The 17,327-nt window shown below is 36.1% G+C and overlaps 2 protein-coding genes across 2 annotated transcripts in view; both read right to left on the reverse strand.

The window, feature by feature from the left end:
- Positions 1-17,327, reverse strand: part of LOC134804809 (proton-coupled amino acid transporter-like protein CG1139) — a 42,297-nt gene that overhangs the window by 8,203 nt on the left and 16,767 nt on the right. Inside the window, exons 2-5 of the mRNA XM_063778061.1 lie at positions 12,009-12,087; positions 2,202-2,321; positions 656-806; positions 20-229 (exon numbers count right to left, since the gene is read on the reverse strand). Of these exons, the coding sequence (XP_063634131.1) occupies positions 20-229; positions 656-806; positions 2,202-2,321; positions 12,009-12,079 (552 nt within the window). The 5' untranslated portion in view covers positions 12,080-12,087. The remainder of the gene's footprint in view (positions 1-19; positions 230-655; positions 807-2,201; positions 2,322-12,008; positions 12,088-17,327) is intronic.
- LOC134804558 (uncharacterized) lies at positions 5,196-6,621 on the reverse strand. Its single transcript, XM_063777659.1, has 2 exons — positions 6,349-6,621; positions 5,196-6,268 (listed from the first exon to the last, which is right to left on the reverse strand). The coding sequence occupies exons 1-2, from the start codon at positions 6,349-6,351 to the stop codon at positions 5,639-5,641; spliced, it is 633 nt and encodes a 210-aa protein (XP_063633729.1). The 5' UTR covers positions 6,352-6,621; the 3' UTR covers positions 5,196-5,638.

Raw genomic sequence — 17,327 nt, forward strand, 5'->3', positions numbered from 1 at the left:
ATAAGTAAGCGTCACTTACAATTTTAACATTATTAGCGATGAAGACGATGTAGACACAGCAGAAGCCGAGCTGCGTGACGCAGAGGAAGGTGTCGACCAGCACCTTCATGGCGGCGGCCAGCGGCCGCAACCGCGGGGGCCCGCTCTCGAACACCAGGGACACTGTTTCCGAAAAGTTTGGCGGTTTCTCCCTTTTTGTTTGGCGATGCATCTCTTCTGAGCAATTGAGCTAAAATAATGTATGTTATCGTAAAGTTGCCACTTGTTGAGGAAGTGAACGAACATACTCAATGTTAGTATTTACAATTCTAATCTACTTCCTCAATCCTCTCAGCATTAAATTAGGACCTATCTATTTATCGGATCTGAAAGTAACTAATAATATTTAATTATCATAATCCAAGACAAAAAATGCTCAAGGTCCATCACTCAGCGTACCTATCTAATGCTGAACTTAAGTTAGGTGTGGTAGGTAGGCAGAGCTCATGAACTCTGTGAAAACATTCGGTAATTGTTTACAAATCCTACTATTTATGTATTAGGTTCCACCCAAAGAGAATTTATTTTATCAAATGAAATCAGCCTGAAACTGTCACCATCTTATCGAATTTAAGAAATTCCACATATGTTAAACATACTACAATAACTGACTTACCAACAGATGTTGGGCGTGGACGCAAATGACGCCTAGGATAGCCGTCATGATGGGTGCGAAGACGATGCCTCCGTTTTTGTAGGCGTCCCCCATGGCCAGCAGGCCCGACCCGATGTTTCCCCGGAAGATGTGCAGCATCGTGTCCAAGTAACTGCACATTCATATACCCGGTGCGGTTAATAGCCGTGCCTACATCATTTGTTATTACTTGATATTAATTAACCATCATCAAAAATGCATTACGTAATCAACACTAGACAAAGCCGAATCGAGGCCTCCGAGCAATCATACGTAGACCCGTTGGTCTGCGTGTTCATCGAGTTAATAAACGTCTTATCTTATTAAATCTTAGGTTGTATGACTGGATCACTTTTAAACTTACAAACAATAAAAATGTGTTAGAAATTATCAGAACACATCTTTATTATAATGTTCAATGACGCATTTATCTAAGCGTTCTTATAGTCCCTATCTCAAAGAAAAATAAACTCAACAGTGTGATTCATAAGACGTGAGTTTGTTTTTACCAGATGGCGTGCTCAGTAGGATATATCTTTGACAACCGGTCTGGCATAGTGGGTAGTGACCCTGCCTATGAAGCCGATGGTCCCGGGTTCGAATCCTGGTAAGAGCATTTATTTGTATGATGATACAGATATTTGTTCCTGAGTCATGGTTGTTTTGTATGTATTTAAGTATTTATATATTATATATATCGTTGTCTGAGTACCCACAACACAAGCCTTCTTGAGCTTACCGTGGGGCTTAGTCAAAATGTGTAAAAATGTCCTATAATATTTATTTATATTTTATATATGTACCTAATTAAAGCCTGACCAAAAATATATGATCACGCGCCATGTTACGGAATTTCACTGGAACATGTTTTTTTATACTAAACTGAACTGTCATGAGGTTAACTATACATTAGAATTTAGATTAACAGCGCCCTCTTGACAATGATCATATATTACTGTCAGGCTTTACCTACCCCCGCTCAAGAACGCTACTTTTGTTTCGAATCATATAGAAAATATTTTTCACCACACCAGCTCGGAATGGCTTACTTTGCACTTCAAAAACTGATAGCAAAGTTGCATTTTATTCACATGTGAGGCAAAGTAATCAAATGCAAATTTTGAGTTGTTTTCTTATGTTTGCTGTTAATTAACTTTTAAATAGTGATTTTGGATGATAAATATTTAATAATATTCATCTGGATTAAATTTGGTTTGATTTCGTTTGATATTTTACATTTAATATTTGCTTCGGATTGGTGTGGTGAAAAATTTTGTGTTTCACTCGGGGGCAAATTTTGTTTAACCCTCGTGCTTTGAAACCCTCGCAACGCTCAAGATTCCATTTTCCATTCCATTTCTCGCTACGCTCGTGGTTCAATTTAGGAATATTTCGCTTGCTCGGGTATCAATATTATTAGCACGAGCGGTTAAACAACAACTTTGCCCCCTTGTAAAACAAATAACTATTTCTCTCTATGAGTGACTCTTGTATTTTCTGTTGTTACTTAGATATAAGTAAAACTTACGACGTGGGATGGGTGACCTGGTGCGGTTCTGACTCTGCATTCTCAAGCTCCAGTTGCGACTTTTCTAGTGGAATGATGGCCTCTCGCGACTGAAATACGCCGTACCCCTCGGACGGAATCCTGTGAGTAAGTCAAATGTTCTAAACTACGGTACAGTCAAGTGTACAAATATGGGTGCATAGAGCTTACTCAAAAATATGTCCCATAATTATTAATTCATACATAAACATATTCTTAAGTAAAATGTTTGCACCTAAGATATCTTTATACTCGTAATTTACTGTACTTTTCAACAAGGGTGTTAACATACATAGGTGCAGTATTACATATTGGAATTCATTAGAGTTAGACCCTTCCCTTACCAAGCTAGGTAGATAGTTAGATACATTACATCGCAACGCAAAAGGAGTCAAATGAGGCGCGGGGATGGACAAGAGTAGATTAGTACCTACTTATATTATGTAGGTATAGTCACTAGGAGTAGGAAGTCATTCTAGGTATTTTTAGTACTTTTTCGGAGAATTCTCGTTATTATTCGTGACCATGAATTATTTACCCATTCTGTTTGTATATACCTACGTAATAAACCAAATTGGTCGCTTTGCATGCTCTTGGTACAGTCAGCTTCAAAAGTAGCGCATAGAACAACGCACCGAAAGTATCTGCCAACCTATAATAGTTGTAGAAATAAAAATTATAAAAAGATATCCTATAGTTAGGGTCGCTTGCACCAAACCGTCTGTCACCGTTAAAGCGTTCGGTAAATTTTATTGTATGGGAAGTTTCATAGATCTCTGCTGCGTGCCGTTGATCAGTCTGTTAACTGTGGTTGGTGCAACTGGCCCTTAATGTTCAAAAGTTCCGATTGTATTCTGGCACATCCTTTTTGTGAAGTCTTTAGAAAATTGTAGATAGACTCTGGGGAAAAGAGAAGAGTCGTGAAGACTCTTCTCTTTCCACACAGACTCTACTTTTGATGGGTAATCTTATCCGCTACTATTGATGCCGACTGTACAACATAAATAACATAATTCGTATAATATATTGTTTTTAATTTTAATTCGCATTGCAATTGTAAACCGCATCTACATACAGTGAAATAGTTGTTGACACAGTTGCTGTTTCAAGTGCACGGAGTTGAAACAACAGTCGAAGATGCAGGTACCTCTACTACTTATAGATTATTATTCACTACTGAGAGAAAGGCTAGGTAATGTGCTAAAATATTTATTTCAATAAAGAATAACTAAACTAAAAAGAACTAACAACTTAAAAGAACTAAGAACTTTAAAGTAAATTTAAATCTATTTAAAGCAAATATGTGATCACGTAAGGTACACTTAACGATTTAATTTTTGTATGTGCCATAATGTAGATTTACTATTGTCATTATTAGCAAAGCACTATATATTTAAATACATAATACTCATACCTAAACGAGCAATATTTCTGTTCACTTACATTATATGTAGGTACTTATACAGGGTGTCCTTTGGCAGATTTCTATTTTCAAAGTCAATTTACAATAAAAAAGTAAACAATTACATTTTGATATTTGATGGCATTAGAAAAACATATTGAGTGTGCAGCGGAGTTTGGACGAAAGTCCACGAATCCCATTTTTTTGAGATTTCCAGAGGTTAGTAGAGAGAGGCAGGTTACTGTCATTAGTGAAGACTCTAGACAAATGATAGTGGATTACTTTTTGCTAAATTCGATAGCACATCCATCAAACTTGTCACACACCTGGTTTCAGGAAGATGGTGCTACGCCCGATACTGCCGGAGTGTCCATGAATGTGCTTCGCGAAAAACTCCCTAGAAAATTGATATGCCGTTTTGGTGATATCACATGGCCACCACGATCGCCCGATTTGACCCCTATGGATTTTTTTCTATAGGGGTACCGCAAAAGCAGAGTTTATAATAACAACCCACGGTCTATAGCTGATTTAAAAGAAAATATCACCAATGAAATCCGCAACATTTCGTCGGCTATGCTGCAGTGCTAAACGCGAGGCTCCGCTTCGAAGAACGCGTACGTGTTCACGGAGCTCATTTAGAGGATATATTTTTTAAGTCACTAAATCCGCATTTGTGCTCTTTTCTAATAGATGTAAATAAACTTTCTACCTTTAGCCGTTGTTTTTTTATTTCATATCAAAAACATAAATCTGCCACCGGATAGCCTGTATATAATTGAATATCAGTTCTCGAAAAAGGCTCTAGGTACCGATCTCGATGATATCAAGCAATAACTTGTTGAAGCGGATTCTGAGTGGAATCGACTCGAGACACTTTATTTGGTTCTTGTTTGTTTACATACTGTTTTTCTTATCTTTTACCTTATTAAATTACCTTAAATGACGCTTGAAGACCCTGTACAATTTCTGAGGGTAATTCATAAACTATTTTTGGGTAGCCTTCTACACCTATAAAACAAGTTATATTTATATGTATAATTATATTTATCTTTTTTTATTTGTATTGTATACTTACTCTTGTATACGAATAACATATCTGAGTAACTATTATGAATGACTTAGGATGATTTAATATTTATATTTTCATGTGTTTATACCAAGGCTAATAAGATAAATGTTTTTATTGTATATAACGGAATATGTTGATTTGTAATTATTACTTTAAATCGTATACATCTATCATCCCTTAATTATGTAATATGACATTTTTAGTATGTTATTTTTACAATTGTAACAATCCATTGTGTAGGTACTTAACTAAGTTAATTGTAAAGTAGGTAATTTAGTAGGTATTGTACAATTTTGTAGATTAACGTAAATATAGATCTGTGTAAGTACGAAACTATTTAGAAAATATTCTGTGTAAATACTGTTTTAATAGTTTAATTTTACGAATTTATAAATTGTTTCTATGTTGTAAATAATATATTTATTAATTTAATATATTTATGAGTTTTACACCTTATCTAAAAAAATCAATTTCAATGTACATACCTATTAATTGTTGTTGTTTTTTTATTATAATAGGTACTTAGGCACTTGACGCGAAAAATCGCTCGTGTAGCCTATTAAAGAAGCTGTTTTATATAGGGACGTACTTACAGACTTGAAAAAAGTTAAGTGAGTAGGTAAGGTGATATAGGTAGTATCCTTTCTTAGTCACGTGGTAAGATAAGAAATTCCTTCATGGATACTTTATATAGGTAAGTTAATTACCTTTATACCTACAACATACCTATGTCGATTTATGCGTCCTTTACACAGCGGTAGGTTCGATCATTCTCATTCCTGTGAGTGCACTTGTAGGTACTTGAGTACTCTCTACTACTGTATTGTAGGTAGGTTAAATCAAAACGATATTTGAACACGATCTAAATAAAGTTTGCTGAATTGTTTTGGATGCACTTCACCTTGGCCTTATTAGAACTAACACTAACACACAAACTAAAATTTTTTAAAACAGTTTATATATTGGTTTTAAAAATTGATTCACTTGTCTGTTAATCTGCTTTTGAGTTTTTCTGGGGCGGTTAATGTAGTCAGCCAGGACATTGCCGAAACCTGAAGCCGCTGCTGATACCACGTTTTGGAGCGGTCGATTTGGCTGTTGAAATGCTCCTGGACCGTAAAAGGGTTGGTTTTGGTCGTGGCCCGAGGCATAATTTCCGATGAACTGTCCCCCTTGATTTTGCCCTCCGAAATGTCCGTGACCGTGGTGGCCTGCGTGATGGCCTCCGTGGTGACCCCCCTGGTGATGCTGCGACTGGCTCACTCCAATCTGCACGGGGTACGGTGCGGCCGCTGGCAGCTGCGGGTAGTGTGCTAATGGTGCTACTGGCACAGGGGCAACTCCACATCCGAAAAAATAGTTCATGACTGGTGCCGATATATACGTATAATCTTGAAAGCCAAAAGTCCTCCCGTATCCGCTCGCACAGGGTCCGGTATTTTGAGGTTTTTTACGCCTACGATGTCGTCTCTCCAAGTCTTCCGGATTATCTAATTCCAAGTCTTTAGTTTGTTCTACCTCTGCGCTTGCTGTAGCCATTGTACAGCACAGAAGTAACAGAATGGTCGCTGGTCTCTACAAAATACAAAAAAAAAAAGAAGTAAGTTCGAGCGCACGAAATTAACACATGTGTCGTGTATCCGAAAAGCTCTTACCATTTTTGCAGAGGAGTGCTATCTGTTGTGGCCGCAAGTCGACTGGCTCGCTGTTGGGCCAAATTCGGGGATTCCAAAGTTAAAAGTGAAAGTGTGTTACAGATCCTCTAAATAACAATGATACCATATCGCAACAGATGCCGAATAAGTAGCTGCTATTCATTGAGATTGCCCATGCATGAGAGTCACTTTATTGGGTAATAACATTGCTTTGTGTTGTGGGTGATCCTGACGTTAATTTGTCTTTTATATAACAATGTTTGAACTTTGCAACTGTGAAAGTTTTATTCATTTTTAATATCTCGTACCAATATTTTTAAATTCGATGGTAAACAGTGCCTTTTCATATGACAACACGTAGATATCTACGTTACCGCTTTAAGCCTGTAGTACCTAAGTTTCTAGCAACATACTTGAAACCTGCAATGTGTAACAAAAATAGTAGGGATCCGTTTAAAGCCATATTAGGTATCGTGTTCTGATAAGGAAAAAGTAGAGGAAAATTTTTTTATACACGTAAAACAAATATTCCTCTACTTTTTTCCTTATCAGAACACGATACCGAATATGCCTTAAACGGATCCCCACTACTTTTGTAACAACCTGTAAGTATATGGGATATGTTATGATAAAATTTATTAAATTTTAGGTAAATGAATATTGAATTTTATGATGGTATTCAAAATCTTCATGAAAGCCATAAAATGAAACCTCTTATGGGTTTAGATCAGAAGTCCTAACGGTAAGCGAATTGTTTTTGCATAGCGCATGTTCTGTCTTCTGTCCCTCACGGGCACACGCATTTGGCAACTCTATAGAATACTCGCTTTCAGGTTTAGAATATTTTAAATATAAAATAATTATGGCGTGGTGGCCGAATGGATATGACGCCCGACTTTCAATCCGGAGGTCGCGGGTTCAAATCCTGGCTCGTACCAATGAGTTTTTCGAAACTTATATACGAAATATAATTTGATATTTACCACTAGCTTTTCGGTGAAGGAAAACATCGTGAGGAAACCTGCATACATCTGCGAAGAAATTCAAAGGTGTATGTGAAGTCCCCAATCCGCATTGGGCTAGCGTGGGGACTATAGCCCGAGCCCTCTCGCGCATGAGAGGAGGCCTGTGCCCAGCAGTGGGACGTATATAGGCTGAATAATAATAAATAATAAAAAATAATTATTATTTACCTGATAGGGCTCACACTTTAAGTTGAACACAGATTGAAGCTTGAATTTCCACTAATAACTTGTAAATTTTTTTTTACCTATTTCGCACTTCTCGCAACAATGGGATAACATTGAAAATGAACGTCAAAAATAAAAAGTAGGTACTTACAAACCCCCTTATTCATAATCGTTATCCTTATCTGTCATTTTTACTGTATTTGTAAGAAAGGGATAAAACATAATTTAACTAAATCAGGCCCGTAAAGTTTTATGAATAAGGGCGTAAGTATTTAGTTTAGCCCTCTGCTCGTCCATTGAAATCGGAGACCCTAGACCCTGGACCCAAGACCATGGACCCTAGACCCTAGAAACAGGATTTTTTTTCCCCATTTTCAATTTAAAAAAAAATACGGACCGATTTTTGAAAATTTACTAAAAAACGTATTTTTGTTTTTAAAAATATAATCGTAAAGCTACACTTATTACGTGTTTGAAAAAATATATACTTTATTATAAAAATCTGTTGATAAATGGGAGATAAAAAATAATACTAAGCGTGGGTAAGAGTGATCTCATATGAAGGTGGGAAGGTTACTTATAATTTGTTCTACAATCGTTTGTTTTTTTTTAGTTTTTCGTAAATAACTTGTTAACGGTAGCTCATAGCAAAAAAATATCTTTTACGTAAATAATCTATTTCAGATTTGTCATAAAATAAGTGCTACTTTTTTTCGCTAGGATCAATATTAAAAAAAGATATTAAAGGAAGAAAATAAATACTAAGGTCCCCTTTTTTAGTCATTCGTAAAGAACTCGTAAAGGATGGCCAATAGCAAAAAATATTTTATACATGAATATTTAGCATAAAATTTCCTACAAAAAAGGTTATTCAAACTTTTTTGCTTGGATCGATATTTAAAAAGGGGACCTTAGAATTTATATTCTCTCTTTAATATCGTTTTTAATATTGATCCTAGCGAAAAAGTTTGAATGACCTTTTTTGTAGGAAATTTTATGTAAATTATTCATGTAATAAAACATTTTTTGCTATTGGCCATCGTTTACGAGTTATTTACGAATGACTAAAAAAGGGGACCTTTGAATTTATTTTCTCCGTTCAATATTTTTTTTAATAGTCTCGTATTGATCCTAGCGAAAAAAGTAGCACTTATATTATAAGAAATCTGAAACAGATTATTTACGTAAGAGGTATTTTTTTGCTATGGGCTACCGTTTACGAGTTATTTACGAAAAACTAAAAAAAATAAACGATTGTAGAACAAATTATAAGTAAACTTCCCACCTTCATATGAGATCACTCTGACCCACGCTTAATATTATTTTTTATCTCCCATTTATCAACAGATTTTTATAATAAACCATATATTTTTTTAAACGTAATAAGTGTAGCTTTATGACTATATTTTTTAATTACAGAATCATGCGAGGGTTAAAAAAAATTGGTAATTAAAAAAATACCTATAATACGTTTTTTAGTCTTTTCTACTTTATGCTTTTTTTTGTTAGAAAGTGCATTATTATTGTTCTAAAAATAGATTCCTCGTCCTTAATTTATCCGAAAATGATATATCACATGCCCTAATAGGTATAGTTTTAGAGAAATGTTGCTCCAAGTGAAGCGCGGCAGCGTCGAACTTCCCCCCTCCACCCCACTAAATGAGAGGTGGCTCTCGATGTCTCCCGGTCTGTATCTGCTCAAGACCAGCTAAGAACCAACTGTGCCAAGTTTCAACGCATAGTCTCAAAGTGCTAGGTCCCCATACAACGGTGTGCACTTACAAATAGGGAGTGCTCCCGGTACTGGTTTTCTATACAAATACAGTACCGGAACCGGGAATTCCCGGTTCTCGCCATACAAACTCAGTACCGGGAGCATTCCCTACTTACAAACCAGCTAACAGTCCGCAGTACCTATACGCTACGCTCCGTGAAGCATTATCAATAACAACGCAAATTGATTAGTTGCCCTTAGTGACTTAGTTGCATATTATAAGTGCACATAGTGAAATTAGTGAATTGAATTTTTCCTACATAATTTTAAGTATTTCATGTTTGTAAGAGTGGAAAATTAATGGCTTGCAAAAATACGCAAGTAAATATAACAGGCACTTTATTGACTATGATCACGTTTTTTAGCGCATTATTCTAGTAATTTAATTAGACTTCCGCAAAGTGACCTTTGATTTAATAAGTTACAAGCTTAATATGTATAAAGCTATTCATTGCATTATGCTTTTATTGTTACACAATACCTAATACCTAACACACACACTTTTATATTTTCCTTTCATTAGTTTACATACTGCATTTGACACGGGGTGCCGTTGATGACCATGCGAGTTTAATAACATGATGTCCGGTCGACAGAAAAAGTAATTATGTATAACATGTATACCTACATTGGTATACAATCAGCACCTGCACTGGGCCGAGATATTTGGTAATCGATGAAGGTCGTGCGCGGGCTTGCCTCACACCGAACAATATGCGTAGGCGAGCATTGCTAAACTATTTTAAAGGTTTTAGTTAACTTCGGGGTATAGCTAAGTATGTAAATTTTAGGAAACTGAATGGCATAGTTAATTTTTAATTTATTTCGTAATGTTGTAACACTGACATTATTTAAATCCACCAAAAAAATGAAAACTATGACATATCAATGACATTTCGAATATCGATCGTCCGAGATAGTAGGTACCTACTGGCGTTTAGTAGCAAATGTATAAACTAAACACTAGTCAATACATAAACAGGCCGGCCTAGTGCTGGTGTACACGCTCGTAGGGGCCTTATCAGATAAATTAATTCATTAATTATCGAGTTAATTAGAATACCGGTGTCTTAGAGAAAGCTACTTAATTTAAGCTCTGAAATGCACCCTTGAAATTAACGGAGTTTGAAAAAACACGGTGTATACGGTTCCGTACCCTGTAATGGTTCCGTAATGGGTAAAAACGGGACCCTATTACTATGACTCCACTGTCCGTCTGTCCGCCTGTCTGTCTGTCACCAGGCTGTATCTCATGAACCGTGATAGCTAGACAGTTAGGCCGGAGCACCACTGCTGCGCACGCTATGTATGTACACGACCCACGTTCCTATACAAAATTTCGTGGGCTTGCCCACGGTTTGTATTAAAACGTGGGCCGTGGATGTAGCGTGCGCAGCAGTGGGGCTCCGGCCTTAAAATGTTCACAGATGATGCGTTTCTGTTGCCGCTATAACAAGATAACAACAAATAGTAAAAAGTTTGGAACCCTTGATGGACGAAGTCGACGACGACGATTAAAATAAAAACCGGATAAGGACTCGCACTTATCCGGTTTTTATTTTAATTCCCCGCTATATTCTATATTCTACGCCTACTTTCATTAGCCCGAGCAACTATTATTTATTCTGTGGGCCGAGACTTCCTATACTATATCGACTTAATAGATTAACTAGGTACCTATTGAATGAAAATATGGTTTTTATTTTTTAAGTTTGTATTTTTTACTGAAACTATTAAGTTTAGCATAAGAAAATATATTTACAGTACATATGGTCTTATTTTCCCGCACTAGTGCGTAAAATAGCACTTTTCGTGCGATGTCAAAAGTTTAAAAGGCCATATGTACTGTAAAACGTTGTACGATACACGTGCGAATAGGTAATTCGCAACTCGTGTCGATTTAAAACACTCCCTTCGGTCGTGTTTTAATTTATCGCCACTCGTTTCGAATTTCCTCTTTTCCGCACTTGTATCGTAAATAACTAAAATAGAGCCAAACAGTGTAACTAAGTATAAATATAACTAGAAAAACAAAATACTATTCAAAAGTCAAATTAGGAAATATAATTTTATTAACCTATTTTAATAACACTAAACTACTAGCTACTTTCTTATAATTACTTACTTAGGTAAATACTTATTTATAATTGGAATTTGAGCATTCTACCATTACCTACTAACCGTATAATGTACTTATATACTTTTAATTACGTACAATCTACATTATGAACCGTCTCCGCTACCCGAGGACGTGGAAGACATTGCTTCTTACCGATGAGCCCGCTCGTTGTCTACCGTTATTTATTGTTTACAGGTTGTTTTCTCACTTTGGTCGATAAGAAAGTGTATTGGGGTTGAATTTAATTAACCGTCATGCATTCAGCAATCGCATAATTTGAGTTTTATTACGATTCCACTTTACGAGTAGGCATCGTCGCCGACGACGACGATGCGTCGGTATTAAACGAACTATCATCATCATCATCATCATCATCTCAGCCATAAGACGTCCACTGCTGAACATAGGCCTCCCCCTTATGGGGGGTGAATGCCATAATAAACGAACTATACATACTTATAATCTGTAACATCGTCTTGTATACCTACTGTATGTTACCATTATGTTTACGGGATGATGGATAGATTTAGTCACAATATATGGGATTAGCATTAAAACAGGCCCCTGTGACTCTTACCTTCCGTCTTGGTTAACTGACACGACACTCCCACTGATGGCGCTTATATTCACTTTTTCTGCATTCTTCATGTTCAACTCTGCAACATAAGAAAGTTTTATTAGTTCTTCATACCATTAAATGCAATTTTAAATATGATTCTATACCACAAACAAGACTGAAGTGAATATAAGAGTTTCGTGAACCGAGTCTGGTTGGTAGGTACGTAGTAGGTAACTCTAATAATTGGCAAAATGAAGTTTTACATAGTAAGTTGCGAACAATATGCCCAAAAAGGTAATGTCTCTCTCTATCACTCTTCCATATAAGTGCGACAAAGAGACATTAGCGTTTCGTTCTCTACGGCGCAAACGAGTGGCATCTTGGCTAGGCCCCCTGATTTATCCAACTTCTGCGGATCGTAACATTTACGGGTTAGTCATTCTCGCTAACTTACAATAAAATAAAACAACAAAGAACCTAACTCATAGGGACGTTCTTATAACGGAGGGTTTAGGAGAAATGGGTACACGGCGGACAGTCTGCAACCTAGACAGCAGAAACCCGCAAGACGACCGGCATTTATGCCTATGACTAGGGAGTGATGGAGAAGCTCTGTAACTGTATCGACCTTGTCCATCACTCCCTATACTGAATATCACGGACTATACTGATAGTCCGTTCGTTTTTCTAAGATCAAGTACGCCATAGTAAAAGTACGGCGTACGGCGAACTTGATCTTAGAAATCGGACAGACTATACTAAGAAAGTATTCTATACAGGGTGTCCCTTAAGTGACACGTCACAGTGACACTGGAGGTAGACCAGGCCAAGAGGACCCAAACTAACTTAACATGACCCCAGTAAAAGTGGCACGGTTTTCGAGTTATTGCCAAATTAAGGTATTTCATGATTTTTGACCGTTTTTATTTAACATTGTTAGTGCCAGTGTGCACTCGGAAAGGTCTCGAAGTTAATTTTTTTTATGTGTACGGCATCATGAATAGTTAATTAAGATAACAGAATTAGGTATTTTATCGATAAATAATGTAAAATGCAAAAAATTACTGACTTAATCTTGAATTAAATTCACAGCGAAACATTAATTTCGACTTTGACCACCTGTCGTAAAAGAAAAATTACTAGAAAAGTAATGAGCAAATAACGTCAAGCTATTGAGCATGATATGCAGATAAAAAAATGGTATGACACATGTAACTTCCTGCAATAAAATAGGAATTATTATCATCTTTCGAAAGCCTCATAAAAAATAAGTTATAACTAGGAAATATGCAATCCGTTGCTACTTAGTAAAAATAACGATTTATGATAAGATATCTAATTCTGGATACATAAATAAAAAAAACGCCTATTCAGTATTTGCCAAATGCCTAAAAGAAAGAGATGGAAAATGGTTATCTCCCTTTTTAAGGATATCATTGATTTGATAAAGGTTTAAAGAAAATAAAATACTGCAGGTTGAAGTTTAATCAATTTATTAAAATATTTTTTTTTTACAATAGGTGCTCGAATTGTTTTACCCCGGCTCGTATGCACGCTTGGCACCGTCTTGTAAAACTTAATGGTAATTTATCAAATCAATGATATCCTTAAAAAGGGAGATAACCATTTTCCATCTCTTTCTTTTAGGCATTCGGCAAAAACTGAATAGGCGTTTTGTTATTTATGTACCCAGAATTAGATATCTTAACATAAATCTTTATTTTTACTAAGTACCAACGGATTGCAGATTTCCTAGTTTTAACTTATTTTTTATGACGCTTTCGAAAGATGATAATAATTCCTATTTTATTGCAGGAAGGTACATGTGTCATACCATTTTTTAATCTGCATAACATGCCTGCTAACAATCTGCTTAATAGCTTGACGTTATTTGCTCATTACTTTACTAGTAATTTTTTTTTTCACGACTGGTGGTCAAAGTCGAAATTAATGTTTCGCTGTGAATTTAATTCAAGGTTAAGCCAGTATTTTTTTGCATTTTACATTGTTTATCGATAAAATACCTAATTCTGTTATCTTAATTAACTATTCATGATGCCGTACACATAAAAAAAATTAACTTCGAGACCTTTCCGAGTCTACTGGCACTAACAATGTTAAAAGCGGTCAAAATTCATGAAAAATCTTAATTTGGCAATAACTCCAAAAAACCGTGCCACTTTTACTGGGATCATGTTAAGTTGGTTAGGGTCCTCTTGGCCTGGTCTACCTCCAGTGTCACTGTGACGTGTCACTTATGGGACACCCTGTATACAAACCGTGTAGTGTGTAGGTACATATAATAGTGTACGACTAGAGGGGCCTACTGATTAACAGTCTGCCGGACGGTATCGGCCTATCAGTTGCTCGGAACTGTCAAAATTTTGTTCTAACCGGCGGACTGTTAATCAGTGGGCTCCTTTAAGGTGTAGGACTCTGGTCATATAAGGATGTTATCCTTTATCAAAAACCGGTTTGTAAGATTGACTGCAGTTGGGGAAGTTTCTATATTAAGGATATCTAACGCACCATAGCGGAAAGAGTCAATGAAAATAATAATTATCACGGATATCAAGTCTGCGGTACCCGAATATTTGCTACAGGCAGGACCAAATCATTGGATTGAGCTCCACAATTCGAAAGTCCGCTTAACGGAACATCGTCACCACAGCAGAAAAAAAAGCGTAAAACAATTGAAATATCAATCGGAATGAAGGACAGGGGATCTCGTCCTCGTGAAATCCAGTGATTAATGTAAGAATTAAAAAACATCCAGTCACAAACCATTGGTTCTCGTGAGAGTTGTGAACGCATAGTGATAACCTTATTGTGAAAGTGAATAAAAAAAAACAATATCAAATACCTACGGGTGGTAAGCAAAACCCGCGAAGAAGATGATCAGAAGCACTACCACCAGTTTTAACATTGACATATTCACTCACGTTTAAGTAACTTACTTTCTATGCATCTCGCTCGTACTCGCATATTAGTGCAAGCGAGATGTATAGAAAGTAATTTACGTAAACGCGAGTTAATCTGTCAATGTCAAAACTGGTGGTAGCCGTACAGGACAAAATACATACTTAATAAAAGTAAGTGCACGCTATACAGCCCCGTGTCACCTTAAATATTTAAGTACTTAATAGTGAAAATCGTGTTAGTTTAAATCGATATATGTACTAACTCATATGTACATTAAGCAGCAAAACTAATGACAAGAGATTAAAGGCCTTGCATAATTAAGACTAAGTACAGAAAACGCCAACAGCATGCAGCTATTAGAGCTGCTGACTGTACCTAACCAAAACAGGCATGGGTGATGAGAGCGACCAGCGGGCACAGCACGGTTCCATTTTTATCGACTATCACTATGCGCGTCCCTTTCGCACTTACATACTTGTTAGAACGTGACAGGCATGGTGACAAGGGATAAAAACGCGACCGTGCTAAGCCGCCAGTTGAGTTGGTACCTACGTAGGTAGGGGTTAAGTAGTTTCCTCGGAATGGATTATCTTGTCATTGTTGCGTCAAACACTGTTCTAGTGTGGTAAAATTGAGGAAACTTCCACTTATCTCAGCCATTTGGAGCACGCGCGTTCCCGCGAGGACTCGACAGCCTAGCAAGAGGAAATAAACCGGCTTAATGAGCCTTAATATTAGTACTTCCGTATTTATTTGTGTCGTGTTCGAGTAAAATAGGTAGTCAAAGGTGACATATTGATAATCCCATGATTCCCATGACGTTAAATTAGTTAGGTATTTAGGATTTTTTTTGTCAAGTACCTACCTACAGTCAGCAACAGAGTAGGTAGTGTAGCGGTGGGCTTAGCTATCTGACAATTGTTCATAGAAAACTCCAAACATAACTTAAAAATATCATCATATCATTAATTTTGGTTCAACTATAGGACGAAATTTAAGGCACATTATTCATCTTCTGGGCAAAGGCTTATGTGGTATGTATTTATTTATTTTTATAAAAATACTGAATAATGATAAGATAGTTCGGAGTCGTTAAATCTCAACTTTTATATCTTGAATCATAAAAAAAAAGTTACTGGAAACGCGTTCTGTTCTAACCTTCTAACATATAGAAAAAAAATCTAAAGGATCCCTTTTTAATGGATTACCACCTTTCGATTTTGTTTTTGTTGCTCATTTGTTCATATTTTGGTGCCACTACCCTACATCGAATATTTTTTGAATATCAAGCTCTATCTGAATTAATCTTTATTGTAAACATGCTCAGAATATATTCCAGTTAAATCATTGATTTATCGTTAAATAAATTAAATAATTACATTTTATAAAAAAATATTACTAATTAATCAAATTTCAAATTTAAATGACGTAAATTGTCCGGGAGCCGGTTACTGCCACTTCAAAGGATAAAGACATAGGTACGAAATATCTTTAACACGAAATATACGCAATTTAACGCTGTTGTAATATTATACTTTTCCTGATACCTACTAAAAAGTAAACCTACTTGAAAGAATACTTACCAAGTTATGTTTATTTAAACGGCCTGAATTATGATAATTAAGTAAGTGGTAAAATAACCACTCGCGCTTTCGGTTACTATCTTCGAATCGATACTGGCAACAGTCAATCGTTTTTGTAGCTAAAATGGCATTTTCCAAGATAGTAAAACTGTTTTATGCATAGGTAGGTAATATCAGTATGGTATGGCCTAAATCATAAATCTTATCAATATATTTTCTTAAGTATTTTTATGGTTATCGGGTGTATGAACTCAATGGAAGTGTGCGCTAACATAATATATATGATGAATACCAGTTGCGCAAACTGTAGATTATACACTGGAAAATTTAAGCAGTCGGTGCGTTAGAAACATAGCTAGGAAGTTAAGTTCGTTTGCAATCCCAAGTAGCATGGAAGTGTCGGCAACATCAATATAGCAGCCAATTAAGAACTTAGAGTGATTTAAGGGACGTATAAGAGTGTCAGAAAAGATTTAAGCTGTATAAAAGGTACTTTACAGACATTATACAGCTCAAGCTGTATAAAATCATTATAAAGGATTCTGCGGAAGCATGGGGTGCTTTATCAGAATATAAAAAATCTACTATAATACTAAAAGTGTTGTGAGAGACTACAAGCTAATTCTATCGTAAAAGCTGTATACAGGCTGTATTGTAGTAACACTTGGCACTTTTAGCTGTACAAAAGTATCTGTCAACTCCGTTTTAAAACATTAAGTGTTATGAAACACTACAAGCTAATTTTATCGTAAAAGCTGTATACATGCTGTATTGTAGTATTACTTGGCACTTGTAGCTGTACAAATGTATCTGTCAACCCCGTTTTAAAGCT

This window comes from Cydia splendana, chromosome Z (genome assembly GCF_910591565.1).
Source record: "Cydia splendana chromosome Z, ilCydSple1.2, whole genome shotgun sequence".
NCBI lineage: Eukaryota > Metazoa > Arthropoda > Insecta > Lepidoptera > Tortricidae > Cydia > Cydia splendana.